Here is a 16,092-nt window from a genome sequence, read left to right on the forward strand (position 1 = left end):
ATTTTTCTTTTATGCTATAATATGTATTCACAGTCCACTGTTTAACATATTAATTCAGTGATGGACAGTATGTTGTTCATACAGCTCGTTCCACTTCCATTTGAATCCACTTATAATGCATATATTGCCTGGAGCCCTGCGTCACCTACAGACCTAGGAAATATACACAATATGACGTGGAATGTTTGATGACTGAACCTTTCACATCCAACACGTTTCATGAACTATAAAGAGTTCCCACCAATCTACGGACTCCATCATTTCTTTTCCACAGTGGATCACGATTCACCAGATATAGTCTGCAGCCGTGTATACTTGCAAGAGTCACTTATAGATAAGCAAGCTTCAAGTGCCACTTAATAGCCAAAAGTAAACATTGATTAAGTGAACATTGATGGCTGGAAATGCCTCAGACAGCATTCTTTAGGCCATAGTTTTGAATGGCAAAGTTTTGAATAAAAATGCGTCGAAAAAATATTTAATGGGGGTTTACCCGGGGGTTCCCCCAACCCCTTTTTTTTGCCTCTTAACACCCATTTTAGTTTTTAAAAAAAACTTTACCTACAAAAAAAATGCATTTTTTCGATGCATTTTTTCCGAAACATTTGTCATTCGAAACTATGTTTTCGAAACATTGCCTGGATACCCCTCTGGGTAATGTGCCGTATCAGATCTTCTCATCCCATTGATTGTAACTCCTCTGTGCCATGACATTTGCAACAAAAAAACACATGCAGAATATTTACTCTAAAGCGCAGCCCTTGCTGCTAGGTCACGGCCATTTTGCAGACCAGTTTCACACTCTTTGGTCCTCTTCACTGAAGTGAGTGCAGCTTGAGATCTTATGCACAGGAAGCTCGGGACTTATGTCTGCCACCTTACACTTAGATTTTAGAAGTTTCAGAACTCCAGTGTTTTATATTTACTTTATAGTAGCCAAATATTGTGTGATAATGATGTAACAATAAGCTTTCAAACTCTCGCCCACTCCCTTAACAGATGGCAGTAAAATAATGAGCTGGAGGGTGAGAGAAGGTATTAATTACAGTCAGGAAACCCGGATCCTGTCCTCAATGGGAGCCCTAACAGCCACAAGAAAAAATGAAAAGAAATGTTTTGCCTACACTTGGAAAGTGAGCAGAATCCTTCTTCTATCTCCTTCCTAAATCGTGTAGCAAAACGCAGGTGGCGAATACATATGGCAGCTTTGCAATTAGGACAGCCCCACGAAGCATGTTTACAAACCCCAAACAATTTAGATTCATCTGGTCTGCTTGCTCGTCATCCGGTCTGCTTGCTCGTCATTAAGTGACTGCTACAATCGGGTTACCTTGTCCAGGTGAACAGATATCTGTATTTAGCTGTGATAAATTCACTTCAGAATGCAGGGCTCCAAAATGGAAGCCTCCTGCATCTTTGAAAGGCACTCCTAAAGAAAGCCTGAGTGAGTCCTAGAGTCCTACTAACCCGCAATCCCATTCGTTGATTTCAGGCTTAAGTGATTTTGTAACTTGAAAATCATATGAAAATCGGTGATTTGAAGTGACATTATTGTTTAGCATTTCACACACACAGTACACAATATGTACATAGATATGTATATATACATACATTCAGAGGAACCTACGAGGGGCGGTGGATACACGTTTTTACTGCCCCAGTGGTTCAGAACTCCCTAACCGACTGTGGTTTTCAGTCTGTGCCCCCAAGTTGTGCTTGTTGTGTTTTTGTAGTAGAACCACCCACCGATCCTTTCATAGTTCCGAAAAACAAACTGTAATACTCCGCAGCTTCCACTAGATGTCGGCCTATGCACAGCATGTGAATATAAGCAGATACAAGCATCAGAAATACGATTACGGTGAGTAATGTATCCCATATGTATTACAGGAACCTCCGGTTCTTCTAGATGTTTCAATATGAGGTATGTAACTCACTGTACAAGTTCAGCATACACTTCTTTGTGCTTCTATCCAGATTCTTGGAGTGTCCTAGTCATGCAACTCTTTTGGTGTCAGAGACGTCTGTATCAAGGAAGGTTCCTCTATAGTCCAATCCTAGAGGCCTTTGCTCCTGTTCTTATTCCTTGCACTCTCTCTTCTATACTATGGCACAGCCTTTGACAATCTTAGTTTGGAATTGGGTGACGAGCGCAAATGAGAATGATTCCTCAAAGTACCTGTTTTTCTTCTCTCTATGCATGTGAGTTTTTAGCAGGAAAACTGGGGAAGAGAATGGCATATCTCACACAGCTTGTATAGGTGAAGCAATTAGTGTGACTGGTTGCATGGCCTTCCTTGGCTCAGCATACCCCTTCTGTTTCTCATCGCAAGGTCGTCCATGCTTGGCCCTAGGATGCAATTCTCTTCTTCTGATGGCCGACCAATTGGACACAGGACATGGTGGGAAAAAGGAGGATGGATTATGCCATGCATGGACCAAACCGAGTCCATTGGTAGTCTAATGGTCAACCCAGATTGGTTTTGTGGGCCTAATCTGTCCTCATGATCTATCTGTGTTTGAAAATAAATGTCCAAAGCTATCCTCTTAAGTGTTTGATAGTGATGGTGGTGACCATGTCCTGTTGCTTAGCAAATAGTGTTATGAAGTGAATCTACCACTGTATGGTCCTCAGTAAAACAACTCTAATTTGTAAATTAATCACTTTCCAAATAAAACATGTTTAAACTTGAACATGGTTAATTCTACAATGGCCAAAAAAGGACACATGGAAGTCTGTTTTTCTTTAAACAAAGTTCTTTAGATGTAACCCCATTCTCTCATTAGAGAGCATAAAATATTGTTTCCTTTGTTAAAAAGGTAATTTCAAATGCATATCTCATGGGACATGAACATGTATTCCACATTTCCACAATCTCACTTAGTACCCTTTTCTTTCAGTCTGACACGAATGCAAGCTACTTGCGAGCTGCCAGAGCTGGCAATTTAGAAAAGGCCCTCGATTACCTAAAAACTGGAGTGGACATCAACATCTGCAATCAGGTAAGAGACGTTTACTGTTTTCTTTTCTAATATGTTTTACTAGTTTTTCATATTATTCGAATTTTTCAGTTATCCTCAACTCGCTTTTAAAATGCGGGGACATATAACAGTTTCACTTTGTATGCAATGTGAATGGATGTAGTCTCTTGCAAGCCCAGTGATACATTTGATAGTATCCGGATGTTATTGATTGCAAGAATGTTAGCTGCCCGTATTTCCTTTTGACGAGAAGCAGATTATCCCCATGTAAAAAACATAACCATCTTTATTTGTCCTCCTTATTTCATAAATAGCACAATGCACCCTGACGCAGGTTTTTTTTTAACAAGGTAAACTGAACAGGGAAATCGTGTCAGGTTCTGGGATGTAAGGATATGATATGATATGATATGATGAGTTATTTGAAATGTGCCTGTACACAAGTGTTTCTAGGCGCGACAAGACAAGGTAGAGGGAAATAGGGGACGAAACAACAATCTTACTAGGCCTTGTGTCATACAGATCGTGCAAGTGCAGGGGGGAGAGGAAGAGGAGAAGTGCCAGGGGGAGGGAAGTGGGAAGTGTGGTCAGGGCAACGATTGCTTCTGAGTAAGTGCAGCCTAGCGAGCCCGCTCTGGGTTGTGCAAGCGGAGGGGGGGGGGTGTAGAGTAACAGATACAGCCCCTAAATGTGCAGAGGCACAGAGGCAGTCCAGGTGCTTGCAGGTCGTGGAGGAGCCACGTGCCCATAGGATGTAGAAGGTAGCCAGGCTACCAGTCAGCGCAGCAGACAGATGCGTCAGCAAGGGAGAGAAAGAGAGAAAGCAGAAGCGAAAAGGAAGGTTTCGAGCTGCCTGCGGACCCTAAGGTGGTCCTGCTCGAGTTTGAGAGGGGCAGGGAGGCCATTCCAGAGGGAGGCCCCTGCAGAGGAGAGGGATCTACCTCCCGCTCTCTGGTTGGAGAAGCATCTGACCATCAGAGAGTTAGAGGTACCTGAGCGAAGGGCTCAAAGAGGAAGATGTTTAGGAAGAGAGAGTTCGATGTAGTATGGCACCAGGCCCCAGACAGCCTTGTGGACAATGCAGAGGGTCTTGAACTTGATCCTTGCAGCCACCAGGAGCCAGTGCAGAGATTTCAGGGCTGGAGAGATAGGATCCCTGGGCTTGAGGCCTAGGACAAGTCTTGCAGTCCTGTTCTGGATTAGTTGCAGAGGGTGGAGAGTTAGAGGCAGGTTATTTGAGAAAGAGGCTGTTGCAGTAGTCCAGCCTAGAGAGAACCAGGGCACTGCAGATGTTGAGCTTCTGGGGGGAAGTGAGAAAAGGAAGAATACCTTTGAAGAGATGTAGCTGGTAGAGGGACTTCTTTGAGAAGGGATGTGATGTGCGGAGAGAAGGAGAGAGTGGTGTTGAAGATGACCTCAAGGTTTTTTGCCTCACAGGAATGCACAGGGAGAGGGCCCATGGAGGACGGCCAGAGTGAAAGCGGGAAGGCAGCAACAGGGGTCCCACGAGGAGGATCTCGGTCTTGCTGGCATTGAGGCAGCGATCATTGCAGGCGCACCATTTCGAATTACGAATAGACAGTCAGGAATGAGTGGGATAGGAGAAGAGGCAGAGGGGAGACTGCAGGAGAGCTGAGTGTCATCTGCATAACACTGAAAGCTAGAAGAGAAGGTAGAGATGAGGTGGGCCAAAGGTACCACACAGGTGTTGAAAAACCAGGGTGAGAGGTTGGAGCCCTGGGGAACACCACATGTGGAGAGAGGGGTGGTGGAGAGAAAGGATGCCAGCTGGACCTGAGAGGGGACGGTACAGGAGGAAGGTGGTCAACCAGGAGAGGCCCTGATCTCTGATACCAGGTTCTCACTAAGCGATTGGTCAGGGCGGCATGATTGAGCGTGTCAAAAGCAGAGGATAGATCAAGGAGGATGAGGACGGAAGAAGGCTAGAGTCAAGATTAGTGAGAAGGTCTTCACAGGTGTTCAGGAGAGCAGTTTTCATGCCTCTGGCTGCTTTGAAGACAGACTGGTGGTCATGGAGACAACCAACAGATTCAGTGTGGAGAATGCGCTGGGAGATGGCCAGATTTTCCAAGAGTTTTCCCAAGAAAGGAGTGATAGAAATCGGGCGGTAGTTTGCCGGACAGGAAGGATCGGCAGAAGGTTTCTTTAGGAGGGGATACACAAGGGAGTGCTTAAGGGGCAAAAGAGTGTTTCATTGGCAAAAGAGTGTTTGCACAAATCTGCCAGGGCTGGAGCAAGGGTGGCAATGTGGTACTTGATGGTTCTGGAGGAGAAGGAGAGCACCTGCTTGAATGACACCTTCATAGATCGGACTTGAATAGAAACATCTTCGGGAGAGATCAGAGAAAAAGAGGAGAAGGGAGGAGGAGGGAGAGAGGCTGCCAGAAGGGGGCCAGGGGAGGTAGGGGTAGAGGAAGTGTTAAGAGAGGAGGAGAGAGAGGACAGGATATCCTGAGATTTTGTGAAGAAGTGAGAGGCCAGAGCCGTGCAGGGGGCCTGGGAGGGAAAAGGAGAGGTCTAGACTGAAACAGGATTGGCCAACTCCTTGCAGATTTTGAAGAGTTTGGCTGTGTTGTTAGAGGCGCAGAGACGTGGGCTTGGATGTGAGCTCTCTTCAGGGCAGAGAGTCTGTATTGCCTTTGGAGCAGGGCGACAGGCCAGTTTGTCAGAGGATGTGCCAGATTCCCTCCACTTCCTCTCAGCGACCCTACACATGCATTTTAGAGTGCAGAGGTCGGAGTCAAACCAGGAGTTGCACTTGGAGGTAGGCTTCTCATGACAGGCACAAAGACATCAAGAGTGGCAGTGATAGAAAGATGCATGCTAGAGGGGGCTGTGTCAGAGTGTGAGTCAGCCACAGGAGTAGGAGGAGGAGACAAAGTAGCAGAAAAAGCCGTTACTGACACATGGTTCATGGGCCGGATGACTGAGAAGGTTGGTGGCAGTGCTGGGGTAGGCTTCACCTTGGGGACAGAGAGCTTCAGATGGGAGGAGAGCAACTTGTTGTTAGTCCAAGAGAGATGAGTGGTGATAGGATTAAAAAGGGGGATGTCAGAGGAGAGGAGGACATCCATGTTGTGCCCGCCAGAGTGTGTTAGGCCAGAGGGTTGAATAGAAAGAGCGTGTCGCAGAGATTGTGGAAGAGCCCCGAGAAGGGATTGGAAGTATCCAGATGTATGTTGAGGTCACCAAGTAGGAGAAGTTGAGATGTGGAGGCAAGGAGAGAGCAGTAGAGGTCACCCCATTCTGAGAGGAAAGGGGTGACCTGGCAGGGTGGCATGTAGATGGTGGCCACAGTTAGAGAGAGGCCATGAGAGATAGATAGCCGGCAGGCCAGGCATTCAAAGGAGGAGTAGGTCTGTGTAGGGATGACAGAGGCAGGGATCCACTTAGAAAAGATCATGGCTACTCCACCTGCAGGTCGGTTGGTTCTGGGTAAGGGGAGGATCTTGTAGCCATCTGGAAAGAGAGTGTCAAAACTTGTGACAGCGCTGGCCGTGAACCATGTCTCAGTGAGAGCGAAGAAATGCAGGTCAAGTTCTTCAAGGATGTGACAGATGTCAGGAGTGTTTGACAGCAGAACGAGAATTGACAGTAGCGATATGGAGCAGGTTGCCACATTTGAAAGACTTCCGTGGAGGGGTACAGGCTTGAGGTTCGCCCTGCGGAGGTGGTAGAGGGGCCCAGAGGGTGGGCAGAGGAGGAAAAAGAGGAATAGGAGGGTGCCAGAGAGGTGGCAGGAGGAGTATTGGGAGAAGGGAGGAAGTTGATAAGATGCAGGATGCGCCTATCGAAAAGGAGGAGATTGGGTTGAGCGCCCTGGACCAAGACGGTGCCATTCAAGTAGATGTTTATGATGGTCTTGGAGGTGTGGAAGAAGGCCAAGAGGACCTCCCAACGAGTGCCACCATTAATGGGAGAGGAGGGGGGATAAGAGAGAGACCCCATACCATATGAAGGGTCCATAGGTCTGGTGTGGGAACGACAAAGAGGATGTCAGTGAGAGTCTGTCTAGAGGAAACACTGATTTAAGTATCGGCGATAAGGAGGCCAGGGTTGGCAATCAGGATGTCCCTTTTGAACTTCTTCCTTCCAGACTTAGTGATAGGGCTAGGCTAGGAGATAGAGTCGCAGTTAGGGAAGATGGGAGAAACAGAGCACCATAGAGGTGGTAAGGGGCAGGGTGGCTGGGAGAAGGGTGTGGGAGAAGATAGAGCTGCACCTGAGCGGTGATTCTCTCAGATGTGTCATCCATAATTCGTGAGTACCTATGGATAAAAGGGAATTTCCCATGGAAGGCACGTGTATAATGTTCTTAACTGAGCTCTGCTGTGGGTTCTGTCCCCCAAAGGTGTTTGTGAGAAGATAAAAACAGGGTGGAATCCTTAATGCACAGAAAAGATGATCCTGATCACGCAGGAAATCCATAATGAATGAATGAGCCTATGATATTGTAATGATGGTCGGCCTCTAGCATTGGTTTTCATTTTCTGGAAAGAAGATATAGTATTGTATACACATGCCTAGAAATGGGGAAAACGTTGTATGATAGGCAAAATCCTTCAATAACCCGTCCACTACAAGTGATTTTATTTACGATTCCTGATCAGGACTGTTATGCTTGGTGGAATAGCTACAGTAAATGGATTTGTTTTATTCACCTCGATTGGTGATGTTCTGGTGTTAGCCGCTAGGTTGTGATAATGATGATTATCGGTGTAGCGCCTTCATTGTCAAAGTTATGGCTCCACAGATTTTTTTCTGTGTACTGAAATTTTAAAATATAGTGAATCATTTGTTTGCTCATACTGCTGTGTTTGAGGACATATTGGCTTACTTACCAGGATAGGTGGCGTACTGCCTCAGATTAAACTATTATTTCATGACTAACTCTGAGAAGACCCTTAACACTATGCCTCAAGAAGAATATATGCCAAGCAAAAGAAATGTGAGACCTAATGCCTCTTTTAACACAAGACACAATTATCTACTTTTAATATGAAAATATTTTTGGAGAATGGCTATCAACAACTAGCTAGTTTCCCTAAAGAAAAATCTACACGTTCCCTGTAAGATGTGACTTTCCTTTCGATAGCAGTGGTGCATCGCTTATCTAAATAGGGAAAGCCGAGAAACTATAAACAATCTCTCCTACAATATGCCTTAAAAAGTTCAAATATACCTTGTTACAGTGCACTTATAAACAAGGGAAGTAAGAGAAGAACTGCGCTGGCAAGGCCCTGAGCCAGTGTCCACAAAAACCTTGTTAAAAAGAAATGGGAAATGAGGGAATTCACTCCTTTATTATGCCCTCTTCCACATTCCTATTAAAACTATTAGTTATCATTTTTTAGGAAAAGACAGGGTATGTTCAATACTAATAATATTCCTGAAAATAAGTGATCAAAAGGTTTCAGCAACAAAAAGCTTGTTCAAATTGCCCTCATCAGGACATAGAAGCTTGATTCTTAATAAAGCATTCCATTTCTTGGATCATCTTGTAGCTTTCTAACTTGCTGCATTGCTGTGCTTCAACCATTATCTCTTATTCTTTGGGGTCTTGGAATCACTAGACCAATCTGTTTGTCATCTATTTTGTCTTGAAAGAATCCCTTCCGAGCTCCAGCGCAGAACTTGATGCCCCATGTATTGAGAACTAATTAAATACAACCTGATAATTGCCTTGGTGACAATTAAATAAATAGCAACCGTTTGTAGTCTTGGTGATACTTAAATATATTGTGACTTGGTATTGGTGCAGATTTTTGGCTGTTGATGAATTTGAGACACTCCCATTCCTACTGCCTCATCATTGTTTAGCTGGTTGTATATTTACATCCACTTTATTGGGAACTGTGAAAGCAACATGAAATAAGACAAAGACAGTAGATTCAAAGTTCAAAATAAAATGGTTTATTAAATTAAATGTCAGGATGGTTGAAGGCCTACCCTGCCTTATGCTAAGGTGGGATTTCCCTACCTGAACAAAATTAAGGAACGTCTGTGTCAGAAACTTCAACTTAAGTCTGTCTGTGTCAAAAACCTACCCTTGCCCTCACAACTAAAGCTAAACAATGTGTAGGGATGTCAATACAAAAGAAACAGTGATCAAACGAAGCGCCAAGCCTCTTCCAGCTCACAGCTTCCTTCTCAGCTCTCCTTCCCCAAGTTCAAGAAAGTTCCCCAAGAGTCTTGAGATTACATTTCCCAAGTTCACACAGCTCCAAAGCTCCTTGGGGTTGCCTTCCCCAAGTTCAAGGAAACACAGTTCCAAAGAAAAGGGGTCTTGAGATTCCGTCCTCAATTATAGTTCATCAAGCCTCAGGGTTCCCTTCCCCAAGACTCCAATGTATGAACTGAAATTTGGTTTCAAACTTCTAATGTTCAACACATCTCAAAGTCAACTTGACAGTCCTTCTGGATTGCATTAACAGTTCACGTGAAGTGCTCCTTCTTGGGTTGTTCCACAGTGTCTTTATCTTTCACCATTCAGGGTTCCCTGGTCTAGCCGCAGTTGTCGGACCACACTGTCCGCCCATCACAGGTTGCGCAACCATCAACCCTAGGCTCTTCAGCCCACACAGTTTCTTCTATATTGCCCCTATGTGCAGATTCACATTCACTTAGATTCTCCTTGTCGGCCTTTTGTCTGTATGTGCAGGTTCACACTCGCCTTGCGTCTTCTGATTAGCCCCTTGGCTTTGCCACAATGTGCTGCACAGCCTCTACCAATCTTTGGCCTTGCCACATGGTAGTTATTCATAAAGTTCACTTGACTTTCCCAATTCACTCTATGGTGGTCTTATTTATTCCCCACCTTTCTGTTAGGCTCTTTCACATTTGCATTCTTTGTAGTGGGCACTTTCCCATTTATCTTTCATCATCTCGGAGCTTAGTCCATAACGTTTTCATTCAGTTTGGTATTTAACATTTGCTTAATATTTCCTTTTTCAAGTATTCACTTGTTTAATATTCGAAAAGGTTCACTTCGTTATCCAGAACTATGCTCAGTGACATTCAGATAATTCGACTTTCATAGTTTTCTTATTTTAGTTTGTTTGGCACTCTCAGAATACACAGCAGAATTAGCGGAGTGATCCAGACAGAGTGTTCCTTTGATTACACTCACCGGTTATGCGCGACCGCTCTCTGCAGTTTCGCCGGTTCCCTTCTGTGATCTTCCTGGATACACAAGCTTCGCCTCCCTTGCGGCGGCCACCAAGAGCTTCCCTCACTCTCCTGCTTGCCTTGGTGGCTGTGGGCTTCCAGCGGAGCACAACCTCCTGCTGTTGCTATCAGCAACCGGAGCTCGGCTGGAGATTTAGACCATCTCACGGCCCGCACTCACCCAAGGCGTCTCTCTCCTTCTCCGGACTCAAGACAGCTCCCAGTCATGCCTCTGACTTGGTTCTTCTTGCCTTTTCCTCGTCTCAGACAGGTCAAATGAGAGGAGATGTCATACAATAGCTCATAAAGGCTGGGGAGGGTTAGATTGATCTTCAATAGGGAAAGGGGGATACCCTCTGTCGCCTACCTTACCCCTAGCCCCTGAAATACTGAATACCGCCTCTCACCTGAGAACACCTCGTTCCCAATCCCCAAGGACCCTCTATCCAGGTGATCCTACCTCGCTTCTCCACCACCAGGGACAGGATTTCTCCACCCCCAGCGGCAGGATCCAAAAGCGAAGGCCTTTCCCTGGCCATCTGAGAAGAGGACCCAAGGGAAGTAGATGTGAGTACGCCCTCCGGTTTCTCATAGAACCTATTGACTTTATGAAGCCCTTGATCCCGATAGGGCTACATTCTTGCCCCATAAGGAAACCTAGAAATAAAGACACAGACCCCAGGGTTGTAAATAATATACTTGATGGTAGGTAGTGCATGTGTCTGTGTGAGTTCAGTTGTTTTGGACTGATCCATCAACCATGGGGCTCGATAAAATATTGGGGGGGGGAGGGGAGAAGAAAACAAAAAAGACAGAACTCTGCTGCTTAAGAATGCACTGGGCAGGGCAGACAAAATTCTACAGTTTGAAAAAAGAAAAAAGTTAGAGAGAGGACAGAGATGAGAAAGAAATAAGAGTGGGGATAAGAAGAAAATAAATCAGCTTGAGCGTAAAGGGCTAAAGACTTTCTATGCACCGGGTCACGTGTGCTGGGCTACCTGGCGTTGGAACCCGTGGGCCTGGACTGCGTGCCATAGGCTGCCCAGTACCAACAGGGCGTGGCGTCTCTCCGCCTGCCGGGGGCCAGACCGGACAGGCACAATTGAGAACAAATCCCTCTGGACCGTGTGCATGGGTGGCCAGGGTGGAGGAAGAGGAAGATGCCCCCCGGCTAGTGTTGCATGGGGTTGGGCAGTCCAGATGGACCAGCATGTCCATGCCTGTTGGTGGCCCATCCTGTGGCTAGTCGGGAGTAAAAATCCTCAAAGGCCACGGATTCCAGGTGGCCCCAGTTGTGAAGTGAGAGGGTGGGGACGCCTGGCCCACTTGCTCCATGCACCCCTTTGATGCCAAGCAGACGAGCTGGGGCTACGAGGATTAATGTGGCACTGCAGGCATGGTGGTGACAACGGCAGCATCCGCATGACAACTGGGACATCGCCTAAAGCCAAAATGGAATCCCAGAGCACTTGGTGAGTTGTGTGGCCCTAAGGGATACAGGGCCACCCAGACTATTGAAAAGTGGCCACGGGTTGCTGCAGTGAAGTTGGGAAGGTCACCCCATGCAAAGGGGGGCCACCAGAGAAATGTAGGTGGGCCACAGGGCTGAATTGGTGAGCCCCCAGGACATGGCACCTTCCAAGAAATTAGGAACGGGCATGAGTCTCGGCAGTCAGTATGGCGGCCCCACTCAGGCATGGTGTCCTTCTGAGACTCCTTAGGCTATGTAAGGGGTCAAGAGTAAGACTCAGACACAGAGGCATATTAGTTATTGGTTATAGACTTTTATTCAAAAAGTAATGAGGGTTTGGCAAATTCCTATCTATCCGTAAGCTCTACAAGGGGTTTCCCTGCCTCACCAAAACTAAGGAACGTCTGTGACAGGATATAAAGCAAATAGAGCATCCTCCGTCCTGTGTCCCTGCTCTGACCCTTACACTCTGAACTTAATACAATATGCAAAAGGAGATTACGGTAAGCTCAACACCTATAGCTTTTCTTCAGAGTTCCAAAAACATAAAAAATGTAAGTTTCAAAACAGAATAAAAAGTTCTTTAGAGAATGGGTTCCCCCCTTCCCCTATGTTTCTTCTGCACCTTCAACAATTGTCCGATGAGTCTGGATAACTGTTCGCCAAGGTGCCCCCCACCCTCATATGTCCCTTTCCTTTCAAGGCTTTACTTAATGTGGACAACCTCTCCCTTGAACTTCTCCACTTTTTAGGCTTTCATTCTTTTGAAAGAAAATTGCTCTTTCCCCCAGGTTCCTTTTATTCAGTTACAGCATTTACAATTTCAAAGGGGCATGGATCTTCCCATACGTTTTCTTTATACACATTTTCTCCAGGGTTCAGATTCTCATCTTTTATATTTCTGTTAACTTAAAAGGGCATGACACTTCTCTTTTCAATGGCCATTCTTCCTTTTTACTTCTGGTATCTTCTCCTGTCTTACTTTCCTGCCAGGATGTCCCACCACTATTTCACAATGTTCAATTTGTTTCTGTTCCTACTCCTGGTCTACTCTCCTGCCAGGATGTGACGTTAGTGGGTCTCTTTATCTCTAGTTCCTGGGTGTGAGTCTCAGACTTGCGGCTTGGCTGGTTCACTAACTTGCCAGGGCTTTTTCGTTCTTTAATCACTTTTCCTCTTATCCATGAAATTATATTTGTCCGCTACTGGGTTACTGACCCTTATTTAGCAAAGTTTCTTTCAATATTTACTCTTCTCTTTAAACACGTGGAGGGGTGGGCCCCTTAATTACCTCAACCCAAGCAGGCCCATCACTTAAAGAACTAGTGCATGTTTTGTACATAAAGCAAGTTTATTGTACAATTTTCCACGGAGCAGTAAGATGGTTTTGCAGGCCCAAACTCATTTCTGCAACAGTTTAAAACACTTCCAGATACTTTTACAATCCACCCCCCACATGTGATTGGACAAAACCCATTCAAAGAAATCGCATCCTTTTCGAATTCCTATGTTTTCGTTGGTAGCCCTTATCTTAACTACCGTCTTCAGCTCATTTGTAGAACACACCTCTTAGGATTCGTTTGCGGTGGGTCATGACATCATTCAGTTCAACATGTGGAAGCAAACATAATTCCTTGCTAGCAATAACTGGCCTAGGCCCTTTTAACCTGAATTATTTTCATTCCACATGGTCCGTGTAAATATTTCAAACAATATGAGGAAGGCTGGGTAAATAATTACTCTTGGCGTTCGTGATACTATCTCATTGCCCAGGTCACTGATTACATTGGAAAATTATAATCTAAATAACTACTACTTTATCGCACATAGTACATCTGAAAATGCAATTGAAACTCATTAGTTAGCCTTGGCCATTGACTCACTCTGTGTTTTACTGCTAGCCAAAACAAATAGTGAAACCCCCTCTGTCACGCTCTTATGCATCAGGAGATTGCCTTTGCTGTGTGCGAAATTTATCAGACCATAAAACTCGCCAGCAGTTTTTGCAGCTGAGCTGACTGCAAAGGTTGTGAAGCTACTCATTCAACCATCCCCTGGCCTCTGAAACCTCACAGAATCAGTTTCTCAACAGTCAAAGTTCACTTTTTCAAACATCCCAGACTAGCATGTTTTGATTCAATGTAGTGGACCTTTTACAAATGAGATTCAAGAATTCTGCATGTGTGAATCATGGTTACATGCAATTATAACTGATGAAGTTTAGTTTAGTTTAGTTTATTCATTTGTAATGCGCACTAGACCCGATGGTATGAGGGCGCATGAGCAGCATGGTTATTCAAAGCTTGGTTACAGGTTGCTTATACATTACAGCGTTACAGTATGACAATGGAGGCAAAAAGCAAAAAATGTACAGGTTTACAGAAAAGCAGATAATTTACAAATTTACAAATAAACATTCTTTACAGGATTGCAGCAGTATGGTGGGTTAGAAGTAATAGTGGTCCTTGTTCTTTATCCACTGGATATAGTTGCGTCTAAAGTGTGTATAGGTTTGGGTATCCTGAGGGATGGTGGTAGGGTGTTCCAGTGTTGGGATGCTTTCACCCGGAAGCTGTTGTCACCCATTTTGGTACGTTTGAACCTGGGAACTATGAGCAGGTTTGCGTAGTTCTGGTAGGTCTGTTGGGGGTATATTTGCATAATCTGTCTACTAGGTAGCATGGGGCAGCGTTGTTCAGGCATTTGTGAGTTAGAGAGGCTACTTTAAGCAGGATTTGGTCTGAGGTGTTGAGCCAGTTATGGGATTTCCTGATGTTGGAGATGTGTTCTCTCCTGGGAATGCTGAGCGCTGCTCTGAGAGCGTTGTTTTGTAGCGTCTGAATTTTGTTGGCGACTTGCTTGCTGGCTCCTACGTAGAGGGCATTACAATAGTCCAGCTTAGATAATACCAGGGCTCTGGCTAGTGTAATGCAGCTCTGGGTGGATACGACGGGCTTGGCTGCTCTTATAAGCTTACATGTGTAGGCCAGAGCTGACCTGTTTGTGGAAGGTTAGGGAGAAGTCGAGGTATATTCCTAAAGTTTTCACTTCTTTCGCTACCTTGATCGGGTTCCCATCTATGATGAAGTTGGTGTAATTGTGGTCTAGTTTGGTTAAGTTTGAGGTGGAGCCAAGGATGATGAGTTCAGTCTTGTCATCATTCAGGCATAGACTCTGCGAAGCCATCCATGCCTGAATGATGAGGTACACCTTGTTCACCAAGGCCAAATCCTGGTTGTAATCTCCCGTCAGCGGGGTGAGGATATGTGTATCATCAGCGTAGTTGGTGTAGGTGATACCCAGGCCATCTAGATCATCAAACAGGGGCTTCGTGAACACGTTGTACAGAGTAGGGGAGATGCAGGAGCCCTGTGGGACTCCGCATGTGATGGGGATGGGGTCGGCAGCGGCAGAGGTGGAGAAGACACGCATGGATCTGTTGCTGAGGAATGACTTGATCCAGCCAATGGCTTCTTGGGAGAAGTGGGCTGCTGAGTTTAAATGATTACATAGGATTTTGTGGTCAACTAGATCAAATGCCGCGGAGAGGTCTAGTAAGAGTAGTAATGCGGTTTTCCCGTTGTCCCTAAGGGTGTCTATTTGGGCTTTCAGGTCAATGAGGGCCGTCTCAGTCCCATGTTGGGGTCTGAAGCCTGATTGTCGAATACCTAGGAGGTGGTTTGTTTCAAGGTATTTTTGGATTTGTTGGTATGCTGTCTTGTCTAGTATCTTGAGCAAGAGTGGGACGGTGGTAATGGGTCTATAATTGGTAGGAATGGAAGGGTCAAGGGAGGGTTTTTTAAGGAGGGAGAGGACTCTTTGAGGTTACCTGGGACTGTTCCTGAGGAGGAGGAGGCATTGATGAGTCTGGTGATGAATGACGAGAGGTCTCTTGCCGCATCTTTAATGATTTGTGGGGGGCAGATGTCGCCCTTACAATTGGATGGTTTAAGGCTGAGAATGATTTTTTCTACTTCGAGAGTAGAGACTTTGGAGGAGCTGAAGCGAGCGGTGTTGGGTGTGGGGTATGGGGGAGAGAGGCTCAGGGAGGTGTTAGTGGGGTTGATTGGTTTGGTAAGGGAGTCTTTCTTGTTTTTAATTTTGGTTTGAAGACCTGTGACTCTGTTGTTTAGTGCATTTTGGACACTAGTGCACCATTGTTTGTCCTTCACACAGGTATCTGGAATTAGCACCAGTGTTTCCAGTTCTTTGATGATTGTAAACAACTCTTTGGTGCTGGAGTTGGATTGTGCAATTCTCTGGTTATAGGATTCTTGTTTGGCAGCTATGATTTCTTTTTTGTAATTGGACGTTATTTTATTGAGCATTAACTTGTTGTGGCATGTGGGAGACTGTCTCCAGGCTTGTTCCAAATTGCGTTTTTCCAATCAAAGCGCTTTAAGATGGCTGGAGAACCATTGGTTGAGGTGCTTTTTCAGTTTGCATTTTCT

The 16,092-nt window shown here is 45.3% G+C and overlaps 1 protein-coding gene across 7 annotated transcripts in view; it reads left to right on the forward strand.

Annotated features, from left to right (window-relative positions):
• Nucleotides 1–16,092, forward strand: part of ANK3 (ankyrin 3) — a 2,768,233-nt gene that overhangs the window by 1,516,759 nt on the left and 1,235,382 nt on the right. For all 7 annotated transcript variants that reach the window (XM_069611214.1, XM_069611216.1, XM_069611217.1 and 4 more), the window contains one exon: nt 2,902–3,003. In XM_069611214.1, coding sequence (XP_069467315.1) covers nt 2,902–3,003 — 102 coding nt within the window. The remainder of the gene's footprint in view (nt 1–2,901; nt 3,004–16,092) is intronic.

This window comes from Ambystoma mexicanum, chromosome 8, assembly GCF_040938575.1.
Source record: "Ambystoma mexicanum isolate Mex_15411 chromosome 8, UKY_AmexF1_1, whole genome shotgun sequence".
Classification (NCBI taxonomy): domain Eukaryota; kingdom Metazoa; phylum Chordata; class Amphibia; order Caudata; family Ambystomatidae; genus Ambystoma; species Ambystoma mexicanum.